The sequence below is a fragment of the Perissodus microlepis genome, chromosome 6, assembly GCF_051167445.1.
Source record: "Perissodus microlepis isolate ML-2025 ecotype Zambia chromosome 6, ASM5116744v1, whole genome shotgun sequence".
Lineage (NCBI taxonomy): Eukaryota > Metazoa > Chordata > Actinopteri > Cichliformes > Cichlidae > Perissodus > Perissodus microlepis.
The window spans coordinates 10914332-10940785 of NC_140466.1; the positions used below are offsets into that span (position 1 = coordinate 10914332).

Sequence of the window (26454 nt, forward strand, 5' to 3'; positions counted from 1 at the left end):
ACACAAGCACTGTTGCTTCACATCAACACTGGTTCATTTGTACAGTTGTTGTTAATTTATTTATCAAATGATCAGAAAGCCCGGGAAAATGATCTGCAAAAACAAATCTTTACTGCATACAGAGTGACTGTACTTAAGTACATAGTCACCTCCAGAGCCCCATTCTTAGCCAGGAAAAGCCCCAATTTAGATACATTTTCAGGGTCTTTGTTTCATACACCATCACTCAAAGCTATATAGTTAACTAACATGACCATAAAAATAATAATGAATTAATTACAGTTTAAACATTAATAATATTACTTATATTAATCATTAATAATAATGAAAATATAAGCTAGTTGATGAGGTTTCAGCTCTGGAAAAATTAACTTTGTCTTAATGTATGCTCAGTTATCCATGTAAGGAAGTCCCAAAAAGTTGACTCTGTTTTTCTCGATGCAACGTTTTCCTCCTTGACTACATCTATAAAAAAATTTTCTGGTGTCTTCCCCTTTTCTTTCTGCCTGCCAGCTCCATCTTCAACATCCTTTGTTCAATGTATAGACTAACCCTGAACTCCACATGTCCAAACAATTTCAGCTTTGTCTCTAAAGCTGAGCCATCCCTCCTGGTAACTCCCAGTGACAATCTAACATCTTTAGCTCTGCGTCTTATCTTATTGTCATTGCCACCGTCTCCAAAGCGAAGACAAATCCATATCTAAAAAACAAAACAAAAAGATTTCATTGAAGGCACCAGTGCAATGCTGGACAGCATTTAGGTAAGTGACAACTCTGCAGTTCTGATTGACAAAGTCACAAACTGTTTTGATGAGTTGTGAGATTCAAATGAGAAACTCATCAGTAGTAGTGAATTATATGTAGAAACAACAGTTTACAAATACAACGAGAAAGGTGAATGTGAGTGCAGTGACGGGGTAACAAGCGGAACCTTTCTCATTTGTCTTGTTTCCCGACTGGCTCGGCTCGGCTGTTTTTTTCCGGTGACAGCCGGAAGTGGTAGCAGGAGGCTTGTGGAGGTGACCGAATGGCAGATAGCGGAATAATTCTGTAAAGATTTCGTTAGCGCCAAAGAAAAGCGACCAGAATTTGTTGATTTCAACAGTGTACGTTTACTCGGTGTCATGGGAGCCCACCTGGTCAAAAGATATGTCACCGAGACGGACACCGAACCCGACCCGGCGAAGAAATTCGAGTTCGACCCGCAGTTCGGCTTTGCAGAAAGGAAGGAGAGAGGTTGGTCTGCAGCTAGCAGCTCGGCCTCTTTTACAGCTGCATTATATATTTATTTATTTTTATTAATTGAGACTGGAATTGATTTATTAGCAGTTAGTTTGGCCTGTCAAGTGTTAGCTTACGTTAGCTTTGCGGTAATGTGTTGGTTAGCTTACCAGCTAACTGGTTTTGTTAGTTTGTCATGAGCTGTACCAGGATTTCGGCACAGATTACTCATGAAGGGGATTCTTATCTCCGCCATCAAACTAAGTTTCTATCACAGAAAAAGTTGTATTTTCATGGTTGCATTGCACAACTGGTTTAATCACTCACAGTTCAGATTAGGCTAGAAACTTTCTATGGACCTCTGTGCCAAGATACTTGGAGTCAGATGTACAAAAGTATACAAACAAAGTCTATACTGACAAAGTTTACTCTTCTCAAGAGTTTAGTTTGAGCATTATCTCTTTCGCAACAGTTTACAGAAGACCTGAGTGTTCATCAAACTACAATTAGACATCCTGTCTAGAAATGGAGGAAATTCTCGATTCTTATGTCGAATGGGCGTCCCAAAAGCAACTTCAAAATGCCTACCTCTGACTTGCTTAACCTATATTTATGTATCCACTGTGATAAAAGTGACAGAAGCCAGTGCAACATTGCAGAAGTCCTCTAGGAAGCTCCTCAATACTACTTTGGGGAGATGAGGCAAAGCTATCTAAAATGCACAGAGAGATCCTTGGTCGGAAAAAATGACTTTTCCCAGGATACTATATTTAGCAGAGTTACATATTCATATAGTAACAACAATAATTTTAAAGAACTTTTTAATGCAGCGTAAAGAATCTGTACATTAAAGACAACCCCAATTATCCAGCAGGCCACTTTTGACAAACACTTAGCGACGGTGGGAAAAAGAACTCGTTTTTACTAGGAAGAGACTTCCAGTAGAACCAGTCCTTGGAGGAACTTCTGTCTCCAATCGCCAGATGGGGGGTGAGGGGAAAGGGTAGAGAATAAGAATGAATTTCCTGTTTGAAAAACAGTTCTGACCTCGACCCAGCTGGCATGTTTTTGTGTGATATTGAAAAGGCTGTAAAGTTAAATCACCCCAGAAACTTTGAACATAATCAAACCATTTTGTGCAAGCAATGGTTTGAAAAGTGTCAGAAGCAGCTACTTTTGTGATTCACTTAGTTTTTTCAGACTGCACTTTAACTGCTTTCTCAATATTTTCAATCAAGACATGAAAATGTTTGGTGATATTAGTTTAGCCATATTGTGTTTATCCATAATTGTGACTAAGAATAAGGTCAGACCAATTATTTTTTTATTGCAAGCTTCTATATCATATTCTATTTAGCACATCAGGGTGTTTTACTTGGTAATGATTCAAAATTTGTGTCCCTTTGTCAGAGATGATTGCGACACAGGAGCAGATGAACTTGGCCCAGTTGCCTGTGGAGCAGAGGGACTACTGTGCCCATTACCTCCTGAAACTCATGAAGTGCAAGAGGGACAATTGGCCCAACTTCTTAGCCTGCAAGCATGAGAGACACGACTGGGACTACTGCGAGCACCAGGAGTAAGTGCTTACAGTTGTATAGACATTGCTGTTAGTGCTGCAATTTAAAACGATAAATAATAATTAAACTTAAAAATAAAACTTAAAAAAAAACATATATATAAAGTGAAAACTGAGGTCTGCTCCTATGAGTAGATATTTATGGTAGATTCACTTTTTTAAAACTATTGATATTGAGGAAGCATGTATTACTGTCAGATGTAAGTAAATCTTAGCCACACATGATTCTAAAGTAATATCTAAAGTAATTATGAAGTCTATGAAAACAATCTGGTCATGTGGAGTCTAAAAAACACAAGGTCCATTTAGCTTTCCTTTAACCTCCTAAGAGCCGAACTCTTTCATGGCATGCATTTTTAATTTCCCTTTACTATTTGGGCTGATTGGGACCTGATGAATGTAAAAACAAAGAATGACCAGATTTGGGGGGGGGGGTTGTTTTTTTTTTTTTTTTACCTGATTTGTTTCTGAGAAAATGAGATCCACATAAGAGGACATTTGCTTTAAATTTCAATATAACAGTGGCAGTATAATGTCGTCATAAGTGGATATTAGGCCCTTGTCAAGACCAAAATACTAAATTTTGCTCTACACAACCCAAAATGTGATGTCCACATATGTGGATGCTAGGTCCTAGGAGGGTAAATTTCTTGAACTAGCTGTACCAAAAAGGATTTTAACATGGAAGTCTGTGAGGATCAATTCACATTTGAAACTGAAGTTTCTTGCACTTCCTAATTTTTAAGCCTCAGAAATTCCTGCTCGGTATAAACAGAGCAACTAGTTTTCTTCTTTGAATATCAAAGCAACACAAAACCCCAGATTTCATCAATAAACTTCACCCTGATGCTTGTGTGTTTCTGCCTGCAGCTATGTGATGCGTATGAAAGAGTACGAGAGGGAGAGGAGGCTCCAGCTGAGGAAGAAGAGAATTGAGGCTCAGGCTCAAGCGGCATAATCAGTTCATCCTCTGATTCTACTTCTTTGTATATACCTGCTACTGTTCACATTAAACAATATTGTTTAAGCTCTACATCCAGCATCTTATTACTGAAAATACAAACTGATGTTGTAAAAGACAACTCAGCCTATTCAGATGAACCATTTCACCATAAAATGATTTTGATTTATTTGATCATTACTGTTTTAAAAGGTAATTTTCAAGTAGTGTAGATGTCATGAATTAACCTGAAATGACACAACCACATGTTGGTTTACTTTTTTAATAAATTACATCAGACATTAACAAATTAAGTTCTGTCACGGTTTCAGATTTGGATTTATGGAAATAAAAACTGAGAACTATGCTGAATATCACCAGGTGCAAATTCAACCCCTAAACAACAGTACTGGATGGAAAAAAAAAAGGAACTGGTGTCATATATACACTGGTTAGTTTAAAGGTGAAAACTGCTCTGGGAAAGCAAACATACATCAAAACTCAATTTACCAATCAGGGTTTGTCTGTCTTCAATAAAAAAAATTTAGAGCAATACTAGTGTTTTACATTCTCACACAAGACAAAAGGGGACAGATTACAGGAAGGGAAAACAAAGGTTGAACATCATGGGGGAAAAAAAACCAGGCTCCTTTTTCCCAGTCCAAGTTCCACTGTAGATTTTAAAGCAAGAAAAGGGGAGGGTTTGATTCCTACAAACAGGCAGTGCTGACTAGTCCTCTACAGGATGAAAGGCAGGATGGGCGAGCGGAGAGGAGGGTAGTCTCGGAACTCCTTCAGGTAGCTGCGGTGCTTCCCCTTTGCCCAAACGGTCATCTGGATGAAGCCCACCAAAGTAAAGAAGGCCACTGGCAGACACTGGGTCATGAGGGTGAAACCAAGCCAGGAGCCCAACTGCAGAAGGAAGGAGAAGGATGTGAGACATAAGCTTTCCTTTCCCCTTATCTGGTTCCTTTGTCACTACACTCCTACAGAGACGGTTGTCAACAGTGAGCTGTACACTGAGTTTTCAGATTTTTATGAATCCATACACATGTGATGGAAATGACTTTTTTTTCACTAAAGATTAATGGAGGTAACTACACAATGGATTTACTTTACAGTCAGATTAAAATCTGGTGGGACGAACAAATTTTTTTTCACCACCAACTGACCTAACTTTCAGACTTCAGATTCCAATCACTAGATTATCTGCTATAGATTGTCAAACAGAGCTCCACCAATCCAACTACAAGTCCAAAAAATCTGTTGTAAGACATCAAAGGTCCTGGGTCCATAACCTGATCGATGAACAAAAATGAACAATGTATAGTTCTCTCAAGGCGAAAAGCCAGTTATGTGATAAAGATGTACTAATGCCACCAGAGGGCAGCAGACTCTTTGATTAATGCAGCAGTTCTGAACCCTTCAGACTTGCTCCCCCCCTTGAGAAGAAGGAAAAAAGCTGTTAACAACAAAAGGGTCCGGAGTTGAATTAAAGCGCAAGGAAAGCAAAGGGGGGGGGGGGGGGGGGATTAAATCTGCAGTTTCAATCCATATTTTCCCCCAGACCTATACTGGCTCACCCCATAGTTTAACAAACTGAACGTACTTCAATACAAGTGAGACACTACAATTTATATATTCAAGTGAGAGAACATTCAGCTGCATGGTTAAAGCATCAATGACCCTTATAAAAACTGATTTGTTACTACAGTGGACAGAAAACCTTTAGCCACCAAAGTCATTAAACCTGTTACCTCATAGGTGTAGTTGGGACAGGAGACCAGCAGAAAGATCCAGGTGAAGGGGTTCTTGGTTGGATAGGGAATCTTCCTGGTCTTAGAGCCTGGATTTAGGGTGGGTGAATGAAAATTCAAAATATTTTCAATCCATGCAGTGATCTTTAGTTTTATTATTTGCTGACAGAATAATGTTTTGTTTAAAACTACTGAGACTGCAGAGAGACCACAATTTAATTTTTCAGTCAGATTTGGACTATGAAAATAGCATGAACGCACACACACGAAAACAGGGTTCTATATGAAGTTTCTATATGAAGTTTTTATTTTACACTGAAAATGTCTAATGTCACAATATTATACTTCATTATAACTTTGTTCATAGTCATAGGTGTAGTTTGAGTTTTTGTCATTTTCTATTAGGAAATATTAAAATCATAATACTCTTCAAATATTATTTCTAGAAAAAGAAGAAAAGGTATGGAGATATTGATGTACAGATTTGACAGGTGTGTTTACCTGGTGGACGAAGGTTCCGAAGAGCAATGTGGATGGAGAAGTTGCCGATCTGACAAAACTGGAAAAAGAAACCATGTCACTCCTAACGTGTTAAATCAAAACAAAACAAAAAAAGTGTTTTAAAAAATCTAATCGTAGAAATGTTCTTACCAAGAATATGATGAGGGCAATTCTTATCTGTTGCTCCCCATAAACTGCAAGAGAGGCAATCAATGTAATCAGCAAAGGGGGAAAAAAGAGTTACAATGACACACTGGCACGTGTGAGCGTTGATTGTAAGAAATTGTAGCTGCATGCATACTCACTGGGTGGCGTATATAGCGGGTGGTTGATGTAATAAGCCATCCATGCTGCAAAGCCCCAGTAGTAGGTACAGTTCTAAAACAGAATGTGACAGAAGCATTGTCAGCCCAACATTTTCAGTCAGAAAATGAAACACTTTTCATCTTGTACTGTACTTAAATCAGATCTTCAAAACACATATGTATGAGGTAAGGTAACATGGATGAATGTAAACGATATGCATTTTTAAATCACCTTGAAGATGTTGCGTAACGGCATTGTTCCATGAGAGAAGCGATGGACAAACAGCGTCTCCAGGAGTCTCTTAACGTAGTGGAAAGAGTGACACATACAGGCAAGACTGGAAAAATATAGGCACTTGATTAGCCTTATTACATTTTTTTTTAAAATAAACTTAAAAAATATTGGCGGCTGCTAGTATTTTTTAAGCCTTGCTGCCTCCCTGGCAGGGTGACAACAATAACCCATCAGCCTTTTTAAAATAAATAAATAAAATAGGTGTCCTTCATTAAGTTGCAAACAAAGCAATGCTTCTTTTAGTTTAGATTATTTAATGCAACTTTCTTTTGACTGCTTACAGCAAGTTTCTGGGGTTTTGTCAGACTACAGACTAGTTCACATTTAATAAAATCCATTTATAAACCGATGAACACAGTTTGTAGTCTACATCTAAAATTCTGGCAGGTCATTAGTTTGATCCTAAATGTGCAATGTTCACACTATACGACCACATTTGACACCACTGAGCTAAAATAAGGCAAATACTTTAATGTCCGCTTATCAGTGTTTGTATTTGATATACAATTGGGGATAAAACTCATCAGAAGTGTTTACAACACTAAGCTTACAATGTTGTTTACTACAGCTAAAGCTTTATATTTAGATGACAGGCACAAGAGTGTTATCTTCTATTTGAGCTGTTGAGATGGTCACAAAAGAGGACAAGCAGGCTCTGTTTGACTACCTAAGTGTTCTGAAAGTGTGTTTGAGACACTCACTGTACAACCCAGTGTTTACTGGTGGTAAAGTCATATTTGGGTGGGTAGATGAAGGGAACCCTGAAGTAGAACAACAGATAGATGACCAGTGGACCAGTGTACTCTGTTAGGAAAACCTGAAAGAAAAAAAAAACAAAGGAACAAGAAAGATTAGTCAGAACTTTGGAGACTCAAACAATGAACATACACTCTCAGTCATTTTAACCTTGGTCATAAATTATTTTCCATCTGCTTGTCCTGCATCTCCCTGCAGAGTCAAAACAACCTTCACTGTCAAAGTCGACTTCTGTGTAGCAAATTAACCTCAAAGTTAGGTCTAAACGTCTGACCCACAAACACACACTCAATTTCTACACACAGGGAAAACTCTATATAGCTCTGCTTGATCCCACTTGCACTGATGTATCTGGGCTTGACAGGGCTATTGGACCCATTCATGGCAGCACAATATGTTCCTGTCTTTGGAGCTGTCTTTGTGTTGTACTCACTGTGACCCAGCTGATCTGAGCTCCCAGGTCTCTGAAATAGAAGGTGGCTGTAGTCCCTACAGGAAGATGCTGCAGAACGTCCTCGTCCTTCAGAGACTTCCCCTCTGAAAAACACACGTTACTTAATATGAGATTTAAAATGTATTTAAAATAAATAAATTATAAAAATAAATGATTTAAAGTCAGAAGGAGAACATTGATTTAAGTGGACCTACTGGGGTCGAGGCGAATGGACTGTCGGGCTGGGTACCACTGAGGATCTGAAACAAACAAAAACAGATCTTCTTAAGACTGTTTTGAAGTATTTATCTAGGCTACGTTAGAAGATTTCCTTGATCTTGACTTAGATATATGAGGCTGCAGACAGATGGCACTCACGGCTTTTGTGGAACATAGACTTGATCTCCCCAATGGTGGCATTTGGCTCAACCTACAAATAACATCACAATAAATAAGTGCAGGGACGTGTACATACAAAGGAACAGATAATAACCCTGTTTTCCATTCATGATGGTGATTAGGGGTAAATTTAGCTTTGACTGTGTGCGCACACCCCATGGATGTGAGCTATTTAACAGCTGGTATTAGGGTTTCAAAGAAACTTGGCACAGAGACACACAGCCAAAGTACACAACCTCATACCAGGCTGCCAGCAATGGCTCAACAACCCCCCAATATAAAAAAGGAATGACGACGAAACAGAAACACGAAGAGCGCACAAAGGTAAATATGGACATGAACAGTTGTTACGGGACAACAAACAGTGAAACCCTGGGGAATTAGCTTGAATCTTGTTGTTTAAAGTAATAATCACTGTCACAATTATTTGAACAAGTGGTTTTATCTGTTTAAGCTAAGGAGGCATGCATTCAAACAAAATGAACAACCAAAACAAAACTACAGTCTTAAAAAAGCAGGCTGCTTTTAGCAGGTTGACAATGTGGTGAGTTCTGCTAATCTTAAGGCACATACTAACTTCTAATGTTATCTGTGATATGATTTATTTGGAGCAATGTACAATTAGGCAGAAATGAATTTAACATCTTTGTGTCATCTGACTCCAAGCATAGTGCCATTATAAAATCTGGCACAGATACAGTGGTCCCTCGCTAAAACGCGGTTCACCTTTCGCGGCCTCGTGGATTTTTTTGGTGCAATTATGCCTGTTTTTCTTTCTTTCTTTTTTTGCGCATTGTGTTCTCCGCCCTGATTGGCTGTAAACCATTGTCAATCAATCTCGTGCTGTGTCTCCTGCACAGTATAGAATGCATTCACCTTGTTAAATTTACATAAATCTTCGATCGCGAGCAGTGCGACTCTGAAGTGCTGTACTTTATGTAAGTTTTCTCCCTAACAAACACAACAATGTCCACGAAACGTTTTGCACCGTCAGGTGCCTTTGGTTTCATTCTATAATACAAAGGTTTGAACTTTGAGAGTGTTTAAACAAGAGAGAAAAGTGTGACAATGTTCATGCCTGTCTAAGAAAAGTGTATACTGAGGGGTTTTACAGCCTTAAAACATCTATAATAACTGTAACTTGGCTACTTCGTGGATTTCACTTATCGCGGGTTATTTTTAGAAAGTAACTCCCGTGATAAACGAGGGGCCACTGTATACATTTCTACATGACAAAAGTGTCATATTGTTATTCCAACAACGCCATACATTTGATATTCTGGATATCTATAATTGAGCTATTTGTAAATATTAAAGCTATTTCTTACATTTTGTAACTTTATAATATATTGTCTTATTTAATTTAGTTCAGTCTGTTACAGTTGCTCTAAGACCATAAGAACAGTAACAACATATTTTCCTCGGGGATTAAGTATTTGATTCTGATTCTGTTCCACTTACTAGTGCCCATAAAACTGAGACAAGCCGGGCAAGTCTGACAGCGAGAGCTGTGCGTCAGCCTTTGATTCATTTACCTTAAAAGGGAGGTACTTCAACCTCCTCTAACAAACAAAACTGAAGAAAACTGTTTCTGCTGAAGATGGAAACAACAAACTTCTCTCACCAGTTAAGGTGAAAACACCATCAAGTACAACCAGGCTATGGAGGAGGAGATGGCAGCAACTGGTGGTCAGTGATCTTAATGTAAACAAATGACCCCAAGAATTGCTGGAGCACTCGCTAACTGCGCTGAATATGACAGGAAGAGCAAGCAGATTGAAAATGAAGGTTTTAAGCATCTCGTTAAAAAGCTCAACCCAAGCTTCAACTTCTTGGTACAAAATATTTTTTGTGTTTTACTAGTTGACGATATTTTAACCACAATAAGGTTAAGTTAATTTAAAAACAGTTGTTTTATACTTCAACTTAAAATTTCCAGGGAAAACACTACCTAAGCTAAATTTGTGCTTACATTTGGTTTATAATATGTCACTGGATATACTGCTGGGTCACTACTATTGTACTATAACGCTGCTGCAGGCACCTTTTTCAGTAGACTCGCTCTTTGAATAAGGTACGGTCTCATAAACAGCAGTAGCTCATAACAAAAGGAAAATGTCTTTCATTTACTTTAACTTGCTAAAATGCTGCTGTTTGCAAGCTGTGAGTATCAATAACACAACCCTCGATGAACCTGCGTTTCTTTCCATCTGGGAACCAGGGACCTTTTTTGCACATTGGGTGATTGTGAGAACCACTACACTAAGTTAAGACTAAAATGCCATTACAGTTTCTCAGCCAGGCCAGCACTTTTCAGTGTAGACAATTTAGCAATGGTAAGCCATCTCTGCAAACGTCTTTAAGAAAGGATGGGAACTATTTTTTAAGCTTTAAATCAAACTTGCTGATTGCTTATTTCAGTGCTCACAAGGAGTGTAAGGAGATACTGCTTTACATTCTGTCATCATCTGCCTGTTGAAGTGTCGCTCCCTCGTCTTGGCTTTCAAAGATCGTGTGACAAATCAGTAGTAGACTGAGCAGGTCTGCTGCTGTAATTGACTTGGCTTCTGTTCATGTCCCACCGAAGACCACATGCCATTTTCAGCAGGATGACATCACTATGGTTGAATTAGATGGACCAACCACCTCTCTGAACTCCCACTCTTTCTGCAGGCCTCATTTAGTATGAAGTCAGTCAGTCAGTCATATACACACACCGAGCCAGACATAATACAGAACTTGATTTTTATTTATTTATTTTTTTAAATGTGTCACACAGCTTGTCAGTTTAGCTCCGTTAGCCTACTTTGGAGGACCAAACCTCTCTCCCAAAGGGCCTTCTGTCCAGATTCCAAATCTATATCTGTCACATCTGTCAAGCTGCCTCCAAAGAGGTGATAAGATTGATGATGTTATCACCATAGAAACTCTGCTAAGCTGACAACAGAGTATAATCCCATAAGGATACAACCTTATACTCTGCGGTCCTGAGGAGTAGCCTTTAATAAGCAGAGTCTGCCGTGGCTGATCACACCGTGAACAGTTCTAATGCAAGAGCAATAACCTGCAGGCTGAGCACTAACAATTTAAATCTGTCAAACATTACAATGACATAAGCACAGGGGGAGTAGAAATAACTGTAAATATGCCTGATAAAGTTGGCTTAAACATCCTTTCAAAGTAAATATGGCTAATGCAGTGCTGATACCCACTTAGTCCCAACTGTAAACACAACTGAAGTCCATCAGTCAACACATTGGTCAAATGTAACAGCGATTTAAATGGTTTGTTGTATTGCAGCAGTGAAACAGGGCACACTTCAAAATTAAAAAGAAATTTAAAACTGATGTTAAATGTCAATGAATGTAAAGTCTAAAGCAATCTTGTACTAATTCTGCTTCTGTTGTGATAGATTTTATAGCTACTAAAGCTGTTAGAGTTAAACTGATGCAATCAACAGACTATTGTTCATATTTTTTGTCTTAATATCTTGTGTATCTTCAAACAGGTTCAATCATATTTTGGAATGAACAGCACAAAAGCAGAAATATTTGCATTTTTCACAGACTGTAGGAGTGGTTAAATAGAGCCAAACCTGAATCTCATACATATACACACACTTTATATATAAGATCAATATAATTGTCATGATTAATACCACTGACCAGACAGTGACAAACAAGAAGTAAATCTGAAAAACTACACATGTGCTGCAATACTGTAGTAGCTGCTCAATTTAAGGTGTATTTCTATAGTAGAAATCATTCTTTTGCTCTTATGCTGCAGTCACACTGTGGAAAACAGTGGTTAGAGACAACAGCTCCACCAAAATTGCTGCAACGTGTGCAAAACTGACTCCAGGTCTGTGAACACCCACAGTTTGTAGCCTTCTTTAAAGTTTCTTTGGTGTGCAAAGATAGCAAAAAAATAGCAATAAGATCGATTTAGTTTGCTATTGAAAGGACTTGTGTTGGCAATTATACACAATCTGTTCGTGATAAAGTAGCAAAGATTGTAATGTGTTGCTGTCTGCATACATTGATAATCATATTAGCTACCTTCAGCCAGAAGCACATAGATTTGAAACAGAAATTCCTCAACAGATAGTGAAATTGTTGCTGCAGGACCCAGAATAACCAGAATACAACCAGTTGTCAACCAGTTGAATCAAGTCTCTCACTGCAAAGCGGTGAGTTGCAGTTGAGTTACGGTCATCGACTCAGACTGATTCCAAATGATTGTAACATGCTGAAAGACTGTCTGTGTCTAGAAATTACACGGCTACTTGCAAACCATTGCCAATATGCAAAACAAACAGCTGTTAGTCTGAGTTGGGCTGTGACTGTTTGGAGACAGGATGCCTCCCACCAGGTGTCCTGTAACCTCAAAAGTGCCCAAATGTTGAGGGTGTTGCATGTTGAACTTCTGAGCAACCAGCTGTTCGTCACACCTACTTGTGATTGTTCACAATCACCAGGCAACCACTCAAGTGTGGTTCTGGTCATATTTTATAAAGTGTCATAGTGCAACATGGGAATGCCTTGAAAGTGTCTAGCAATATTTAATCATACATTTCCAAAAGTTGATTCTGTTCATCTGGACGTAGCGTAATCATACATTATCAACATATTTCACTGCACATAAGCGCATGCATGTCTGAGGCCATGCACAACTGTGATTGCATTTATATTGTAATGCCCAGTGCTTTAAGTGAACCATCTGTCCGACCCCTCCAAAATAATAAGTGTGGGATAAATACAGGCTACAGATGTAACACAAGACTGCATTAGGCTGCAGTTGTTACTCTTATTTTGTACATGTCTTCTTGTATGTGCGTCAACAACCTCTACCATATCCAGATAAATAAAACCAGTAGTGCTGTGCTGTATGTATGAAAGGCACTTCAGTGTGTGCACCATTTACAGACAGCAGCACTCAAAGGCTGTGTACACCCACTGACAGACAGTGGGGACTACAGCTATAGCAGCTTTTCCATGTTCTAGAAAACACCTGACTTACATAAAAAGACCATTCTACTGAAGTATAAGGAGAGAAATATTGGGTCTACTGGACTGAGCAGAGAAGCAATGATTACATGTGCACAAGCAGTTTTTAAAAAGATCAGGTATCAAAGTAAGTTAGGTGTGAAAGTAAAATTAAAGTTGCATAAATATTTAAGAAAAAAAAGGTTCCACAAATGTGTAAAAAAAGAGGACTGACGTCTTACCTTGTCCAGGAAGCAGAGCTTGTCCTTGGTCTTGGCGTCCAGAATCTCCACCTCAAAGAAAACAACAGCCTTTTTAGTTTTTTTGGCAGGTTTGCGTTTACTCTGGGCTTGGACTGGCAGCGGGGCCGGCACTACTGCCCCGTTAGCCACCCTTTTGTTGCCTGTGGCCTCTAATGCTAGGGCATCCATGTCCACAGTTCTTCTCCTGCTCTCGGTTTATTCCCGTCTTCCCCTCAGTTCTCTCGTCACTCTCCACCTCTCAAATGTTTATCTCAGATGCAGGCTAAGCTGGAGAAGAGAGAGGAGGCTCTCAGCTGTGGAAATAAATCTGTCTCTCCCTCTTCCTCTGCCATTCTTTTACTCTCCCTCCCTCCCTGTCTGCACCCCACTCATTCCTTCACTTCTGTTGTGCCACTTTAACTCCCAGGCGACCCCTGCAGCACAAACATATGCCGCCTGTGTGTGTGTGCATATGTAGGAATGCCCAGTATTCCCCAGCTGTCACCTGCGTTTATCATTAAAGAAACTTCAGGAGCTGAGAGCAGCAGCTTCCTTACAGAGCTGCAGTGACTTGCATTTGAAATATAACTCGTTTCTAAAAACAGACGCCTGATGACCACTGGCACTTCTCAACTCCCAGCTAAGTAGGATGATGAAGGAGAGGTAGAGTGACAACACCCCTTTCTAGTTAGACCCCCCCAGTCTTCCTCTACCCAGCTAAATATAAAACACCTCCTGCTAAGTCCACATAACCTGACCTCTCCCTACAGACCCCACAGCCATCTGTGTCTATTTTGTGATGTCACGCTCTTACTGTTAACCATACTATGCTGACATTCAATCAGCTCCTAACTTCAACCCCCATGTCCATCACTAAACACAGTTTAAGGTTTCACTATCACAGCCTACAGGAGTTTTACAGTATGAAACCAAACTGAACAGCCAAACGTCTCAGTCACATACGACTACAGTCGCCTATTTCTGCCACCTCAGGGTGATAATTCCACCCCCCCTCCCAAGTCTGAGGGCTTAGTCAGGGTATTCCCCTTGGCAAACTTCACCATTCCACTACCGAAGAACGAAGACTTGGGATACAATTTCAAAAAATGAATGAAAGACATGCAGTCACAAGTGTCAGCAGGATCAGATCCGAACTTGGATTTGGATGTGTAAATGCAGACCATCTTATGTAGCTAATTACCCGTATGTCCACTACATGTATCCAAACATCAGATTTAAACAGGGGCTAAATTTGAATGTTATTCTGGTTAAAAAAAAAAAAAATAGGTTAATAAATAAAAAATAACTTTGTGTCACTCATAATTTACTATACAAGTTTTAAATGTCAGAATTGTGAACACTTGTTCACCTTCACACTGCTTTGATTAAATGTACAAGAATCAGATGACGCATTGACCATTGTTTTGTCATTTTTGCAAGGCAGCGTGTCTGATTAAATGAAGTGATTTAATTAGTTTATTATTGTCCTGAAAAAGGTAGTCACATAGATTGGGAAGAAAAAAAAAACGAGGCAGACACATGACAATGCTGCCGAGACTTTGGGAAAATAATCCTATCTCAGTTTCTGTGTCAGGCATACCCTCTGCCTGAGCACCTCCCCCTGTCTCATCTATCTATATAAAAGCTCTGGCAGTGACTGTGCTGCTAATACACTCTGGGGTGACAGTGGGAAACAGGGAGCACCAAGCTTAAGTGGACTTGCATAATGACTACACAGAACCTATTTATTCAAGGTAAGAGATCATTTTAAAATATTTTTCACCAATCAAAGTAGAAACATTTTGGTTTTGTATGCATTTCTAGATACTCATTACATGTTGATGACTGTGAAGTTGCTCTCCGGTGCTATCTTGTGTAAATGCATTAAAACAGAGATTAAACAGTTAAAACCAAAAAGTCACACTAATGTTTTGGAAGAATCATGAGCTATAACACCTGCAGCCCAATTTATTTTTATCTTCATAGGTTACTCTCTGAGGAGGCAGTTAACTAAAATATATATATATATAAATAAAAGTAGGACAATAACATCAGAACAGATTGAATTTAGGATTTCGTGTTATCCAGTTAACTTCAGGGTAAACCTGATTTTTCAGGACTACAAAGGTGGTTCACTTCTTACTGGGCTACATCGCCATAGTAACTTATACTGTGAATCTAACCTGCTACAGAGAAGGCCATGTGCCAGAATATTTTATTTTATACTGGTTTATTTCTAGAGTAAAATGTCAATCATATATATTTAATCTCTGTAATATTCTGGATATTTGTAATTGAGCTATTCGTATATATTAGACTCATGTCTTATATTTTGTAATATATTGTATTATTTCATTTAGTTCAGTCTGTCACTGTTCTTATTGTCTTGGAGCAACTGGAACCACATAATTTCCTTAGGGATTAATAAAGTATTCTGAGTCATATTTTTATATTACAGTTCTATCTGTAAAAATCAGCCTTTCTGATGGCCGTATACACTTGTGAATGTTTGTAATTTGTCTGCCAATGCTACCACTTTCGTGTGAACGCGCAGAGGGAACCTGAGTATTAGCTAGTTAATAATCTGCTTCATGTGACTGCTTATCCTGACTAAGTGAATCTAGATAACAGAAAGATAGCCTGGGTATGTTGAATTCACTTCATCGTACAGAACCCAGGATGTGGTGGACTGATTTTAGCTCAAGTCAAGTTAGTCAAGATGACAGAGCGCTCTGAATCCAGTTTAGCTGTTTGGTTTCCAAAAGAGACAAAGAACCACAGATATGATGTTAATTAAAGTTTAATATGTGCATTTTGCTTCAAAAGTCAGTGAACAACCATGCTTAATATTTATGAATACTGACCAATTTAATAGGTATTTTTGCCAAAAAATCTGAGTCATAAATGTTAGTATAAACACCTGCTGTATTTGATTCCATGTGGCGCTGTCATACATCTGGTTATTACACAGTAACTCCATGTACACACCTAAAATGTTTAGAATTTTCAAATCCAACTAAAGGGCTTGTACACAAGTGATAACTGACGAGATAAGGTGAGTCAGGCAGCTTGATCAGAGATCTTAAGAGACAGTTATGCCCCATTGGCCAGTCAAGTTTTTATCCTGTACTGAGGAATGTTTGGCACCGTCCCATACTGGTTTTAGCCAGAGTTAGAGGAAATCACCAGAAATGTAATGAAGTACAATAAGTAGTCATAAATCAATGAAATGTATATATTTCTTTAAATTAACTCAACATAAGGGCTGCATGCCCTAGTGTGCTGTAGACAGATTGTAAGCATGGAAAAAAGCCCTTACAGTGCAAATAAAGTTGATGCAGTGTGAAGAAGAAGAAATTGTTAAATTAAACCAATGTTTAATAAATGATTTATTGTTTTATACAATTTAAAAGCATACAAGTATGCATTTTACTTCAGAGATAATCTAATGGAGTTTGCTCTTAGATATTTTTAAAAATCATTTTCCGTCTTTTTTTTTCCTCATTTAAATTCTAATCCTGCCAACAGGTCTCAAAAGCGACACCTGTCAACGGAGAAAGGGGGAGCCAGAGCAGTTACTGAGTGGGTTGGTTTCTGTCAGACTGCTTCAGATCCTGTCTGATGGGTTTTTTTGTGCTCATGAAACTGTTAACATCTGGAGAAACGTAAGGTGCTTGCACAAGTAAAACGGCTGCTTGAAACAGGAAGCTTTTCACGTTTGCGATAAAGCAGTAAAGAGGCCCTTATGCACGTTTTTCCTTCTTAATATACAAATATCTAATTAATTTCACTCATTCCACCTCATTTAAAATGTATTTTTTATTTTTTTTTTTAACCCACAGTTATACTACAGGGGTTAATTTAGAAGTGCTGAGATTGCGCACTTGACCGTTCACCTGCATTGGGTAAGAATAAGATAAGAAGCGCCATGAGTCACTCCGGCCAGAGATGGCGATGATGCCGAGCATTATCCTACCTACACCCAGTTATCAGTCTTCAGCTAACAGAGAAGTAGCCTACACTTTACAATGAGAACTTATCAAACGCTCAGCGTAAGTATAATTAATCATATCAGCGGGTGTTGTTTGTGTTTCGGATACAGGATTTGCCAATTAAACCGCGACTTTAACGACAACAGGCCACAGCACCTCGTTCATATAGGGCACAGTATATGAGAGGCGGCGATGCAGCAGCGTGCTTCACTGCTCACGTTTAAAGCTTTAAATTTGAACCTCTTTTCGCTGATTTGGAGAATTGTCTGGGAACTTGTGGGATTATTTAATTAATTCATTTGTAGCCACACTGACGGGTAAAGTTTCATAGATACTACTTACCTCGTAGTGCTTCATCTTGGCAGTTTGCACCCCTTCCTTAGTATCCCAGATGAGTGACAGGAGACCGTCCAATCAGCGAAGTAATACACAACTGCTGAGGCACAGAGCCGTGCACCATAGGTCAGCACTGCGATCGCGCCGCAGCCAATCAGCTCCCGCATCAATTGCGCGTACACGCCCGGCTTATCAAGGATGTAGCCAATGGGACTTGAGCATTGGGAGCGGTCGCGTCTACGCCGATATTGTTGGATTTTTTTGTAGTCTAAAGGGCAGCTCTCTCAAGTGAACAAGAGATTGTAGAAAACGGTTTTTCCCTGCAGTCACCCGTTCTCAATTATCTAGTACTTTTTATGTTTAATTGCTTTTACTTTGGATATTTTTTGACTGGAACTACATCATTTAAACTTTAAATGTTTGCTTAGTCTTTGGGTCATCTAATCTAGCTAATGGGTCATCTTATCCTTGTAAATTAAGTGTTGTATTAATAAAGTTTGATTTTTTATTTTACCTGTCATGTGTCACTTCAATGTCTCAAATTTGATGCATTAGTGTCTCTGTATGTTTTTGTTTGTCACATTACTGGTGGACTCTTTTGTCACTCCATTTCCTCTTTCAGAATCACTTTTCAACCACTCAACATTTGACCAATGGACAGCATCCTCCAAGTCGAGCAACATGCAGTTGGGATTTGTGCTTAACGCATGGTAGTGCCATTGTGTCAGTTTGCCACTGTGCATAGGTAAATACACATTATTTACCTATGTAACTTATGTTTACCTATACCTGTTTACCTAGTTTTCAATAGGTGTAAAAGTGCTTCTGTGCAAGCCTCCAAAATTCTTCTGCATGCTGCTGTGCAGATGATGCTGTGGGTTGGTAATAAGCAAAGGGAATGACAGCAAACCCCCCCAAAAAGGTTTAGGATTAGGTTAACTGGTGATTCTAAACTAGCCAAATCTATGAGTGTGAATGGTTGTCTCTCTCTACTCTGGTGTGTTGTTAATCTTACAATAGGCTGGCAACCTGTTCAGGGTGTACCCTGCCTCTCGTCCTATGAGAAAAAAAAAAAAGGAGACTGCTACAGTGATTTGGGTGGGTCTTTCTGTTACCACCCTTTCAGTTTGTACTGGCAGCAGCACTCGCCTGGAAAACAGGTTTTCCTTCACATGACGAAGAAGTTTATCTTACAAATTGGAATATATTACTTTTATACAACCCAGTGCTGTCTTGCACAACAGCAAATGAAACTGAGGAAACCCACAGAGTGCAGACAGGAGTCTAGTGATACTTGTAATTAAAAAAAAAAAGATTTAGTCACGTTTTGATAAAACATAGTGAATTATATATATAGTATGGTAATGAGGGGCTATGTTACCATAAACCCCGCTGTTGCTCCAGTGCATCGTTATTTTAACTTATATTAAAGTCTCTGAAACTCAAGAGAGATGGAGGCCCGTTTTACCAAAGAATATCACAGCATTTGGTGTTTTGATGATGGTGTCTGTATTAATTTGCAGTGAACCTTTCCTCTAAGGCAGAGGTTCTCAAACTGTGGGTTGGTTACCCACTGATAGACAAAAATGTTCACTCAATATGGTAGATTTCTATTGAGTAAATAATAAAACTTGAGTTTGTTGATGCTATTGTGTGTTTTGTACTTAAGTCAGATTTAGCTTGGATCCTTTTTTAAAATAAGCGATTAATAATAATAATAATAATAATAATAATAATAATAATTATTATTATTATTATTATTATTATTATTATTATTATTATAATGAAAAGGTGGTCTTAGCAGTGGCAACAAATCATTACATTTATGTATTATCTAGCTTCAACATTTAAATCAGTTTGTGTAAAACAGATTTAAAAAAAAAAAAGTAGTTTAAAGAGATGAAAAAGTGGGCTTCCAGATGTGGCTACATGGTAGAATACAGCCAAGTCACAGTAACATGGCAGTTACTGTATCTCTTTCACATGTTTCTTGTCTGCTTTCCTCTGATTGAGGTAACGGGTCTAAAAAAGGCTGATCCCTCCTGATGGCACAGTGTTATTGTTACATCGTCCTGTTCACCACCAGTCAGTAAGCAGTGAATTTATTTGTCTTAAATCTGAGCCGCACCCAAGCGTGTAAGTTCCTGCCAGCAGTTCACTCAGCTTCAGATTGCATTTGGTGTGCCAAGCCAATAATCCCACGGGACATGTAGGAATGGATTTTTTCTAATGTTTGAAATATTTTAGAGTAATCAAGAGTGGTCTTGTGATTTTTGTTTTGCATCAAAATAAACCTAAAGTTATGTTTATCAAGACAGCGAGGGCTGTCAAACATACCAGAAACAACTTAGTCATGGCTTTGCAGGATGTGGGGTGGGAAAATTGGAGAAAAGCCCCGAAATAAAGTTTTTCAATGAAATGGTATTCTCTGTAAAGTTACGTATTGCCAGCATTGCTACACAAGAGCAAAAATGTATGGACATAAAGTACTATGCCCTTTACTTACAAATACTCTACATATAAAGATTTTATGCTTTTAAGTAATTTATTTATTTGTACGGTGCTTTCTGAAACACACCGTTTGTAAAAAACAAAACTCCATATTAAAGGTAAGTATATATGTTCAAGCATACAGACACAAAGTTAAATAGACGTTCTTATGTTCTAATTCTAACATACACACTTGAATGCACACATCAGATGTAAACTATGGCCAAAAATAATAGGAGAAGGATTCAGAAAAGGCTGACCTATAAAAAGGGTTTTCAGCAGTGCCTTGAAACAGAAAACTGATTCAGTTGCCCTAACAGGGTGAGAAAGGCTTCTCCAAAGTTTAGGCACTCCAACCTCAAATGAGTGATCACCTCTGGTTTTAAAATAAGATTGTTGAAAGAGACCCTGATCAGATGATCTGAGAGGCCATTTGGTGTTATAAAGCATACATACATATACATACACGAGTCTGACCATATGGGGCTTTATATGTCATTAATATAATTTTAAATAAAAACAAATTCTGCTTAATTAGTCTGTGAAGGTTCTCAGTCATCCAGGTCATCGTAGTCAAAGGAGCTTGCAAAGAAAAGCGTCTGGACTTCTTTAAGTTACTTGAAGACGTTTCACCTCTCATCCGGGAAGCTTCTTCAGTTCTAAGGTCAAATGGTGGAGAGTCCCAGATATAAACCTAGTGGGAGTATCCCCCCACAGAGGGACAAAAGGACCCCCTGATGATCCTCTAATCGCCTGAGCCAAGGTGTGAAACTGGGTGTGGGTCCCAATCAGCAACACAGAAGAGCCACCTCCACAGGACAAGACTCAGCAGTCCATCTGCATCTTAAGGATAAAGGACACTCTTTCGAGGATGCCAATGTTCACATTTTGGACAGAGAGGACAGATGGTTTGAAAGAGGAGTGAAAGAAGCCATCTATGTCCACTGTGAGCGACCATCTTTGAACAGAGGCGGGGGTTTACGACACCAACTCTCTGCCATCTATAATCCAGTTTTGAGATCCCTTCCCAGACGCCTTAACGCCCACTCACATCCTGGGCCATCTGACCTCAGGAATTCGCATGATAAGGTGGGGCCAGGTTTCACAATGAACACACCCGAAACTCTGGCTGATTGGGACCCACACCCAGTTTCACACCTTGGCTCAGGCGATTAGAGGATCATCAGGGGGTCCTTTTGTCCCTCTGTGGGGGGACACTCCCACTAGGTTTATATCTGGGACTCTCCACCATTTGACCTTAGAACTGAAGAAGCTTCTCGGATGAGAGGTGAAACGTCTTCAAGTAACTTAAAGAAGTCCAGACGCTTTTCTTTGCAAGCTCCTTTGACTCTGCTTAATTAGCAGAAAATGTTTTGAGTAGGTTGTTCTGGAGTACTTACTGGAGTACTGATCTGGCCCTTTTGAAAGCAAATTGGGCTGTGTGTGGCCCGTGAACTAAAATATGTTTGACACTCTTGGATCAGGCATGAAACGTAGGTTGAGAAATATGTCCGACAGCACATGAAGGCATCATGGCGTGACGTCCCGCTGGGCGTGTCCCTGGCGCAGCGTCACCGAGGAGATTGTTCAGGCTGGTTATGGAAAACTCTGGAAGTTTCCACACTGTTTATAAAGAAAATATGCGGGGCTGAGCGGATCGAGTTGAGACAGGACTGAGGACGTGCGGCACAAGTTCATCACCAGCAATTTACCAACAGCTACAACAGGTTAGACCACTGGTTGGTCAAAATGGGTAAAGACTACTATGAGATTTTGGGGATTAAGAAAGGAGCATCGGAGGACGACATCAAGAAAGCTTATCGTAAGCAGGCTCTGCGTTATCATCCTGACAAAAACAAGTCACCGGGAGCCGAGGAGAAATTCAAGGAGATTGCTGAAGCTTACGACGTTTTGAGCGACCCTAAGAAAAAAGATATATACGACCGTTTTGGCGAAGAAGGTAAGTTTTCTAAATCATGCAATATTGCTGGGCCAATAATCATCAACAGCAGCTACGAGCTGTCAACAAGGCTGGGTGGAAACAACAGTTCTGAACATGTGTAGACTAAACTGGGATAATCCTGTGTGTCATGGCGCTGTCCTGGCTCTCCTCCTGTCCTCCGACCTTCAGTCAGTGGCTTGTCTCTGAGCCAGGACAGGAGAGCTGGTCTGCTGACGGCAATACTCGCATTGCATGTTTCTGCAAGAACTTGATGAAGTACGTAGAGAAGCTGGAGGGTTCTGCATCTGACGGGACAGGAAAGGGGCGGGGGGCTCGGCTTTTAGGCCCTAACGATGACTAGCTAACCTCGGTGTTGATATTTTTAGTTCACAAAAACCTGAAATGGTGGAAACTTCTACTTAAGTATTAGCACAGATGTTTTAACATTACAACAAGCCAAAGTATAAAGCATAATATGCTTATAGTTTAAAGTCTTCAAAGTCAACAACAAAGCAAAGCTTTAAAATAAATGGATATCAATGTAAAAAATTTACATCCAAAGTATAGTGAAGTGGAAGCATAACCTTCAAGTGCTTCAGCGTTGTCCTCGTTGTACTAAGCTGCAGTCCACCGTTGCTCCTATTCATGCTGTTAGACAATGATGATGGACATTGTGAGATTAACAGTACTCTAGCGCAAGGCTATTGGTAGAGGGGGGGCAGTGCCACTCCATGCACCCAACTGGACAGATCCCAGCTACTCTCATGGAATACTTAAGTTACTCCTAGTAAAGCCTGGTAAAATTGTGAAAAATCACCTATCCAGTGCACTCATGCAGTGGAAACCTCAGTTATCCCCAGTGATCACAGCATTACACAAGCATTCGTGTTGTATTTCTTCACATTCTTCTTGGTACCTCCTGAACTGAGAGCATTTCCAAATAAGGATGCTGACAAGTAATATTTTGGCACACAGTTAAACAGCAGCTGCTGTATAACTTTGGTTATACAGCAGCGGTTTGTGCCACTTTTTTTTTTGGGGGGGGGGTGCTATTAATTCTAACATGACAAATGTGTTTTAGCCCTGTTTCCTGGCTGATTTTAGTGTTATGCTAGTTTCACATCTGCTTTTGTACTTTAAAGGGTGTTTGCAAAATCAAAGCACAAAATAACTTTGTTCATACTATTGTTTAAACGAAAAAACATGATAAAATTCTCTTTATACCAGCATTCACGTGAACCTCATTAGTGTATGGGATATTTTAAAATCATTACTAATAAAAATCTAAAATTAGTAATTTGCATTAAATAAGTTGCACAAAAGTAAGATAATGATGACTAACAACTGTTTCTTACAAGAATAAAAAAAACAAACAAACAAACTTACTGCAGTGTGCCAAACCCAAACTGAATCCTTTTAATCTGATTGTTTCTACTACGCTTCCAGGACTGAAAGGCGGAGGCCCTACTGGTGGTGGTGGTGGTCCTGGCACCTTCAGCTACACCTTCCAGGGCGACCCCCATGCCATCTTTGCAGAGTTCTTCGGTGGACGTAACCCATTTGAACAGTTTTTTGGCGGGCGGAATGGAGGCATGGATGAGGAAATGGACACTGATGACCCATTTGCCCGCTTTGGGATGGGTGGCGGCGGAATGGGGGGAATGGGTGGGTTCCCTCGCTCCTTCAGCTCTGGTATGGGTGGTCACACTAGTGTGGTAAAGAAGCAGCAGGATCCTCCTGTAGTTCACGATCTCCGGGTGACCTTGGAGGAAGTGTTGTCAGGTTGCACCAAAAAAATGAAAATCTCTCGGAAAAGGCTGAACCCTGATGGCCGAACATTAAGGAAAGAAGAGAAAATCCTAGAGGTGCAAATAAAGAAAGGCTGGAAAGAGGGCACTAAAATTACGTTTCCTAAAGAGGGAGACGAGACTCCTACAAACATTCCAGCTGACATTGTATTTGTGTTGAAAGACAAGCCACATCCAGTGTTCAAACGTGACGGCTCTGACATCATTTACTCCGCCAAGATCTCACTCAGAGATGTAAGTAAGAGTACATATAACTTTAAAAATACATTTTCAATGTTTTTTTTTTAGTTTTTTTTTTTAATCAATTTAAATGTTAACTAAACGACATATGAAGTTAACTGGAATTCCTAATGTTTTTCTTCTCTATCTTATCTTCTGATTCCCCAGGCTTTGTGTGGCTGTACAGTCAATGCACCCACAGTAGATGGCAGAACAGTCACTGTGTCATCAACAGATATTGTGCATCCGGGGATGAAGCGACGAATTAGTGGAGAAGGGCTACCTTATCCCAAACGACCTGATCGTCGGGGAGACCTAATAGTAGAGTATGAGGTCAGGTTCCCAGAGCGGCTCACTCAGAGCACGCGGGACACAATTGCTCAGGTCCTTCCTCGATCTTAAAAAAGACAATCATACCAACAAAACGAAAACAAAGCTGCCAATATAAATGTTTTCAAACATCACGTGGTTACTCGTGGCGGTTAAACTCACTCCAGCCAGTATAGGACAAACTGATGAGTCAGATCATCCTCGGTCTACTTGATCATCTGTAGTGTCAGAACCACCTTTGGAACACGCTTACCTGAATGGGTGAAGCAATTCACAGACTAGAATGTAAATATATGACCGATACTGTGTGGTGTTTGATTTACTGAATATTATATTTTGATGACACTGAGTGTATAATATATAAAATTCATGTGCACTATTCTGCGGGAGCTCTTGTTCATTCTAAAAGTCTCATTAAGAAGTTTTTATTTTTTTGTAAGAAGTTGCAACAGGAACGTTTCCATTGCAATGTTTATATAGTGTAGAGGTCCTATAAAGTTTCTAATGATGGATAAAAAGTTTCCTTTTCTGAGAGACTTGCTTCTTGACATCAAGAGATTTTATGTGTGTTTGAATGAGTGGGTTGCAGTTGATGCTGTAAGGAGTGACATTTAAATCACAAGTGTTGTGCTATCTTTGGACAATAAAGACATTAAAATTGTTTAATGTTAAAGAGAGTAGTCTTACTGTTTTTGTTTGTTTGGTTTTTTTATTGCTCTGTGAGTATTTCAAATTAAGGTCTGTCAAAAGTGATACTGTTTCCATGTAATGGAAGGAAAATTAAAATTCAATAAGGGCAAATTTTACCCCATGATTTTCTTCCTCTGGTGAATGTCAAGGATTGGCAAAACAATAGTCACCTTCATCCACATCAAGAACATCTGGGCATCCAATGTGAAGTCAGTACTGCTGTACGGGGATGACACCTGGGGAAAAAAACCCCTCAAACAAATAAACATTCCTCAATAGCTGTCTCAAAAGGAACCCCCACATTTGTTGGCCAGACACCATCAGCAACATCAACCTATGGGAAAGAACCTGTCGACTCCCAATAGAGGAAGAAATCAGGAAGAAAAGATGGTGCTGGGTAGGGCACACTCTACACAAACCACCAGCCAACATCACCAGGCAGGCTTGACAGCACCTGCAGTGGTTATTACTTAGATTTGCTTCTTTTTCATTTACATTTCGAATTTGATGTTCATCCCAATGTTGTTCATATATGGCCTTTATTCAGAATCTGGACTAGTTCTGACATCTCTGAATAATGCTTTCTTTATTATCAAAATATATACACATGATAACCATTTCACAAAAGAAAATGTAATTTTATTTATTGAACCCATGTATTTCTGCACAGGATGTTAACATTTGTCCTAATTCAATAAAAGTATTAGTAGAAGGTTATTTAATTTGTTTATTTTGTGTTTTGGGTCGTTTTTTACCAGACTACATGCTAAAGCATAGACATATGGTAAAAAAAAAAACTTCCTAAAAGTCATATCTTTATTTCAGTTTTATACATTGCACATCACAGATTTTGCTCACAACATGCACAGGGTTCATACGGGTGCTTGAAATCCTTGAAAATGCTTGAATTGAATGTTGCATTTTTTAAGGTTTGAAAAGTGCTTGAATTTCAGATGTGGTGCTTGAAAGTGTAACTGTATTTCATTCACCACAAATAACTATCTGATTGAATAGTTTTCTTATCAGATAGAAAAATAAAATGAGTCGCAAAATGTAAAAGCAAAATTTCCCTGCCTGGGCAGCCTCTGGCTGTATCCCAACTCAGGGTCTGCAGCCTTAAAGTACGCAACCTCAATGGTCCTCAAGGGCCGCGTACTCAAAGACCGCTAAGGCCGGAAGTGCGAGGCTTGTGAAATGGGACGGTCTAGCCTCCGTCGCGCTACCCAGGTTGC

General features: G+C 39.3%; 3 protein-coding genes across 4 annotated transcripts; 2 read left to right on the forward strand and 1 right to left on the reverse strand.

Annotated features, from left to right (window-relative positions):
• The first annotated feature begins 968 nt into the window (after window positions 1-968).
• ndufb7 (NADH:ubiquinone oxidoreductase subunit B7) lies at window positions 969-3835 on the forward strand. The gene is made up of 3 exons (XM_084930731.1): window positions 969-1238; window positions 2634-2802; window positions 3673-3835. The coding sequence occupies exons 1-3, from the start codon at window positions 1127-1129 to the stop codon at window positions 3758-3760; spliced, it is 369 nt and encodes a 122-aa protein (XP_084786857.1). The 5' UTR covers window positions 969-1126; the 3' UTR covers window positions 3761-3835.
• A 176-nt stretch (window positions 3836-4011) lies between these two features.
• tecrb (trans-2,3-enoyl-CoA reductase b) lies at window positions 4012-17851 on the reverse strand. 2 transcript variants are annotated; one of them, XM_084930730.1, is made up of 12 exons: window positions 17750-17851; window positions 13416-13466; window positions 8168-8219; window positions 8005-8049; window positions 7790-7893; window positions 7302-7417; window positions 6538-6643; window positions 6306-6378; window positions 6151-6194; window positions 6001-6058; window positions 5500-5588; window positions 4012-4654 (listed from the first exon to the last, which is right to left on the reverse strand). In XM_084930730.1, exons 1-12 carry the CDS (start codon window positions 17762-17764, stop codon window positions 4481-4483), a joined length of 927 nt encoding a protein of 308 aa, XP_084786856.1. In that variant the 5' UTR covers window positions 17765-17851; the 3' UTR covers window positions 4012-4480. The 2 variants fall into 2 exon arrangements, with proteins under 2 accessions (XP_084786856.1, XP_084786855.1); XM_084930729.1 differs by lacking the exon at window positions 17750-17851 and having other exon boundaries at window positions 13416-14645.
• A 3944-nt stretch (window positions 17852-21795) lies between these two features.
• On the forward strand, window positions 21796-25205 carry dnajb1b (DnaJ heat shock protein family (Hsp40) member B1b). Its single transcript, XM_084930732.1, has 3 exons — window positions 21796-22193; window positions 23622-24217; window positions 24371-25205. The coding sequence occupies exons 1-3, from the start codon at window positions 21983-21985 to the stop codon at window positions 24602-24604; spliced, it is 1041 nt and encodes a 346-aa protein (XP_084786858.1). The 5' UTR covers window positions 21796-21982; the 3' UTR covers window positions 24605-25205.
• Window positions 25206-26454: the final 1249 nt, after the last annotated feature.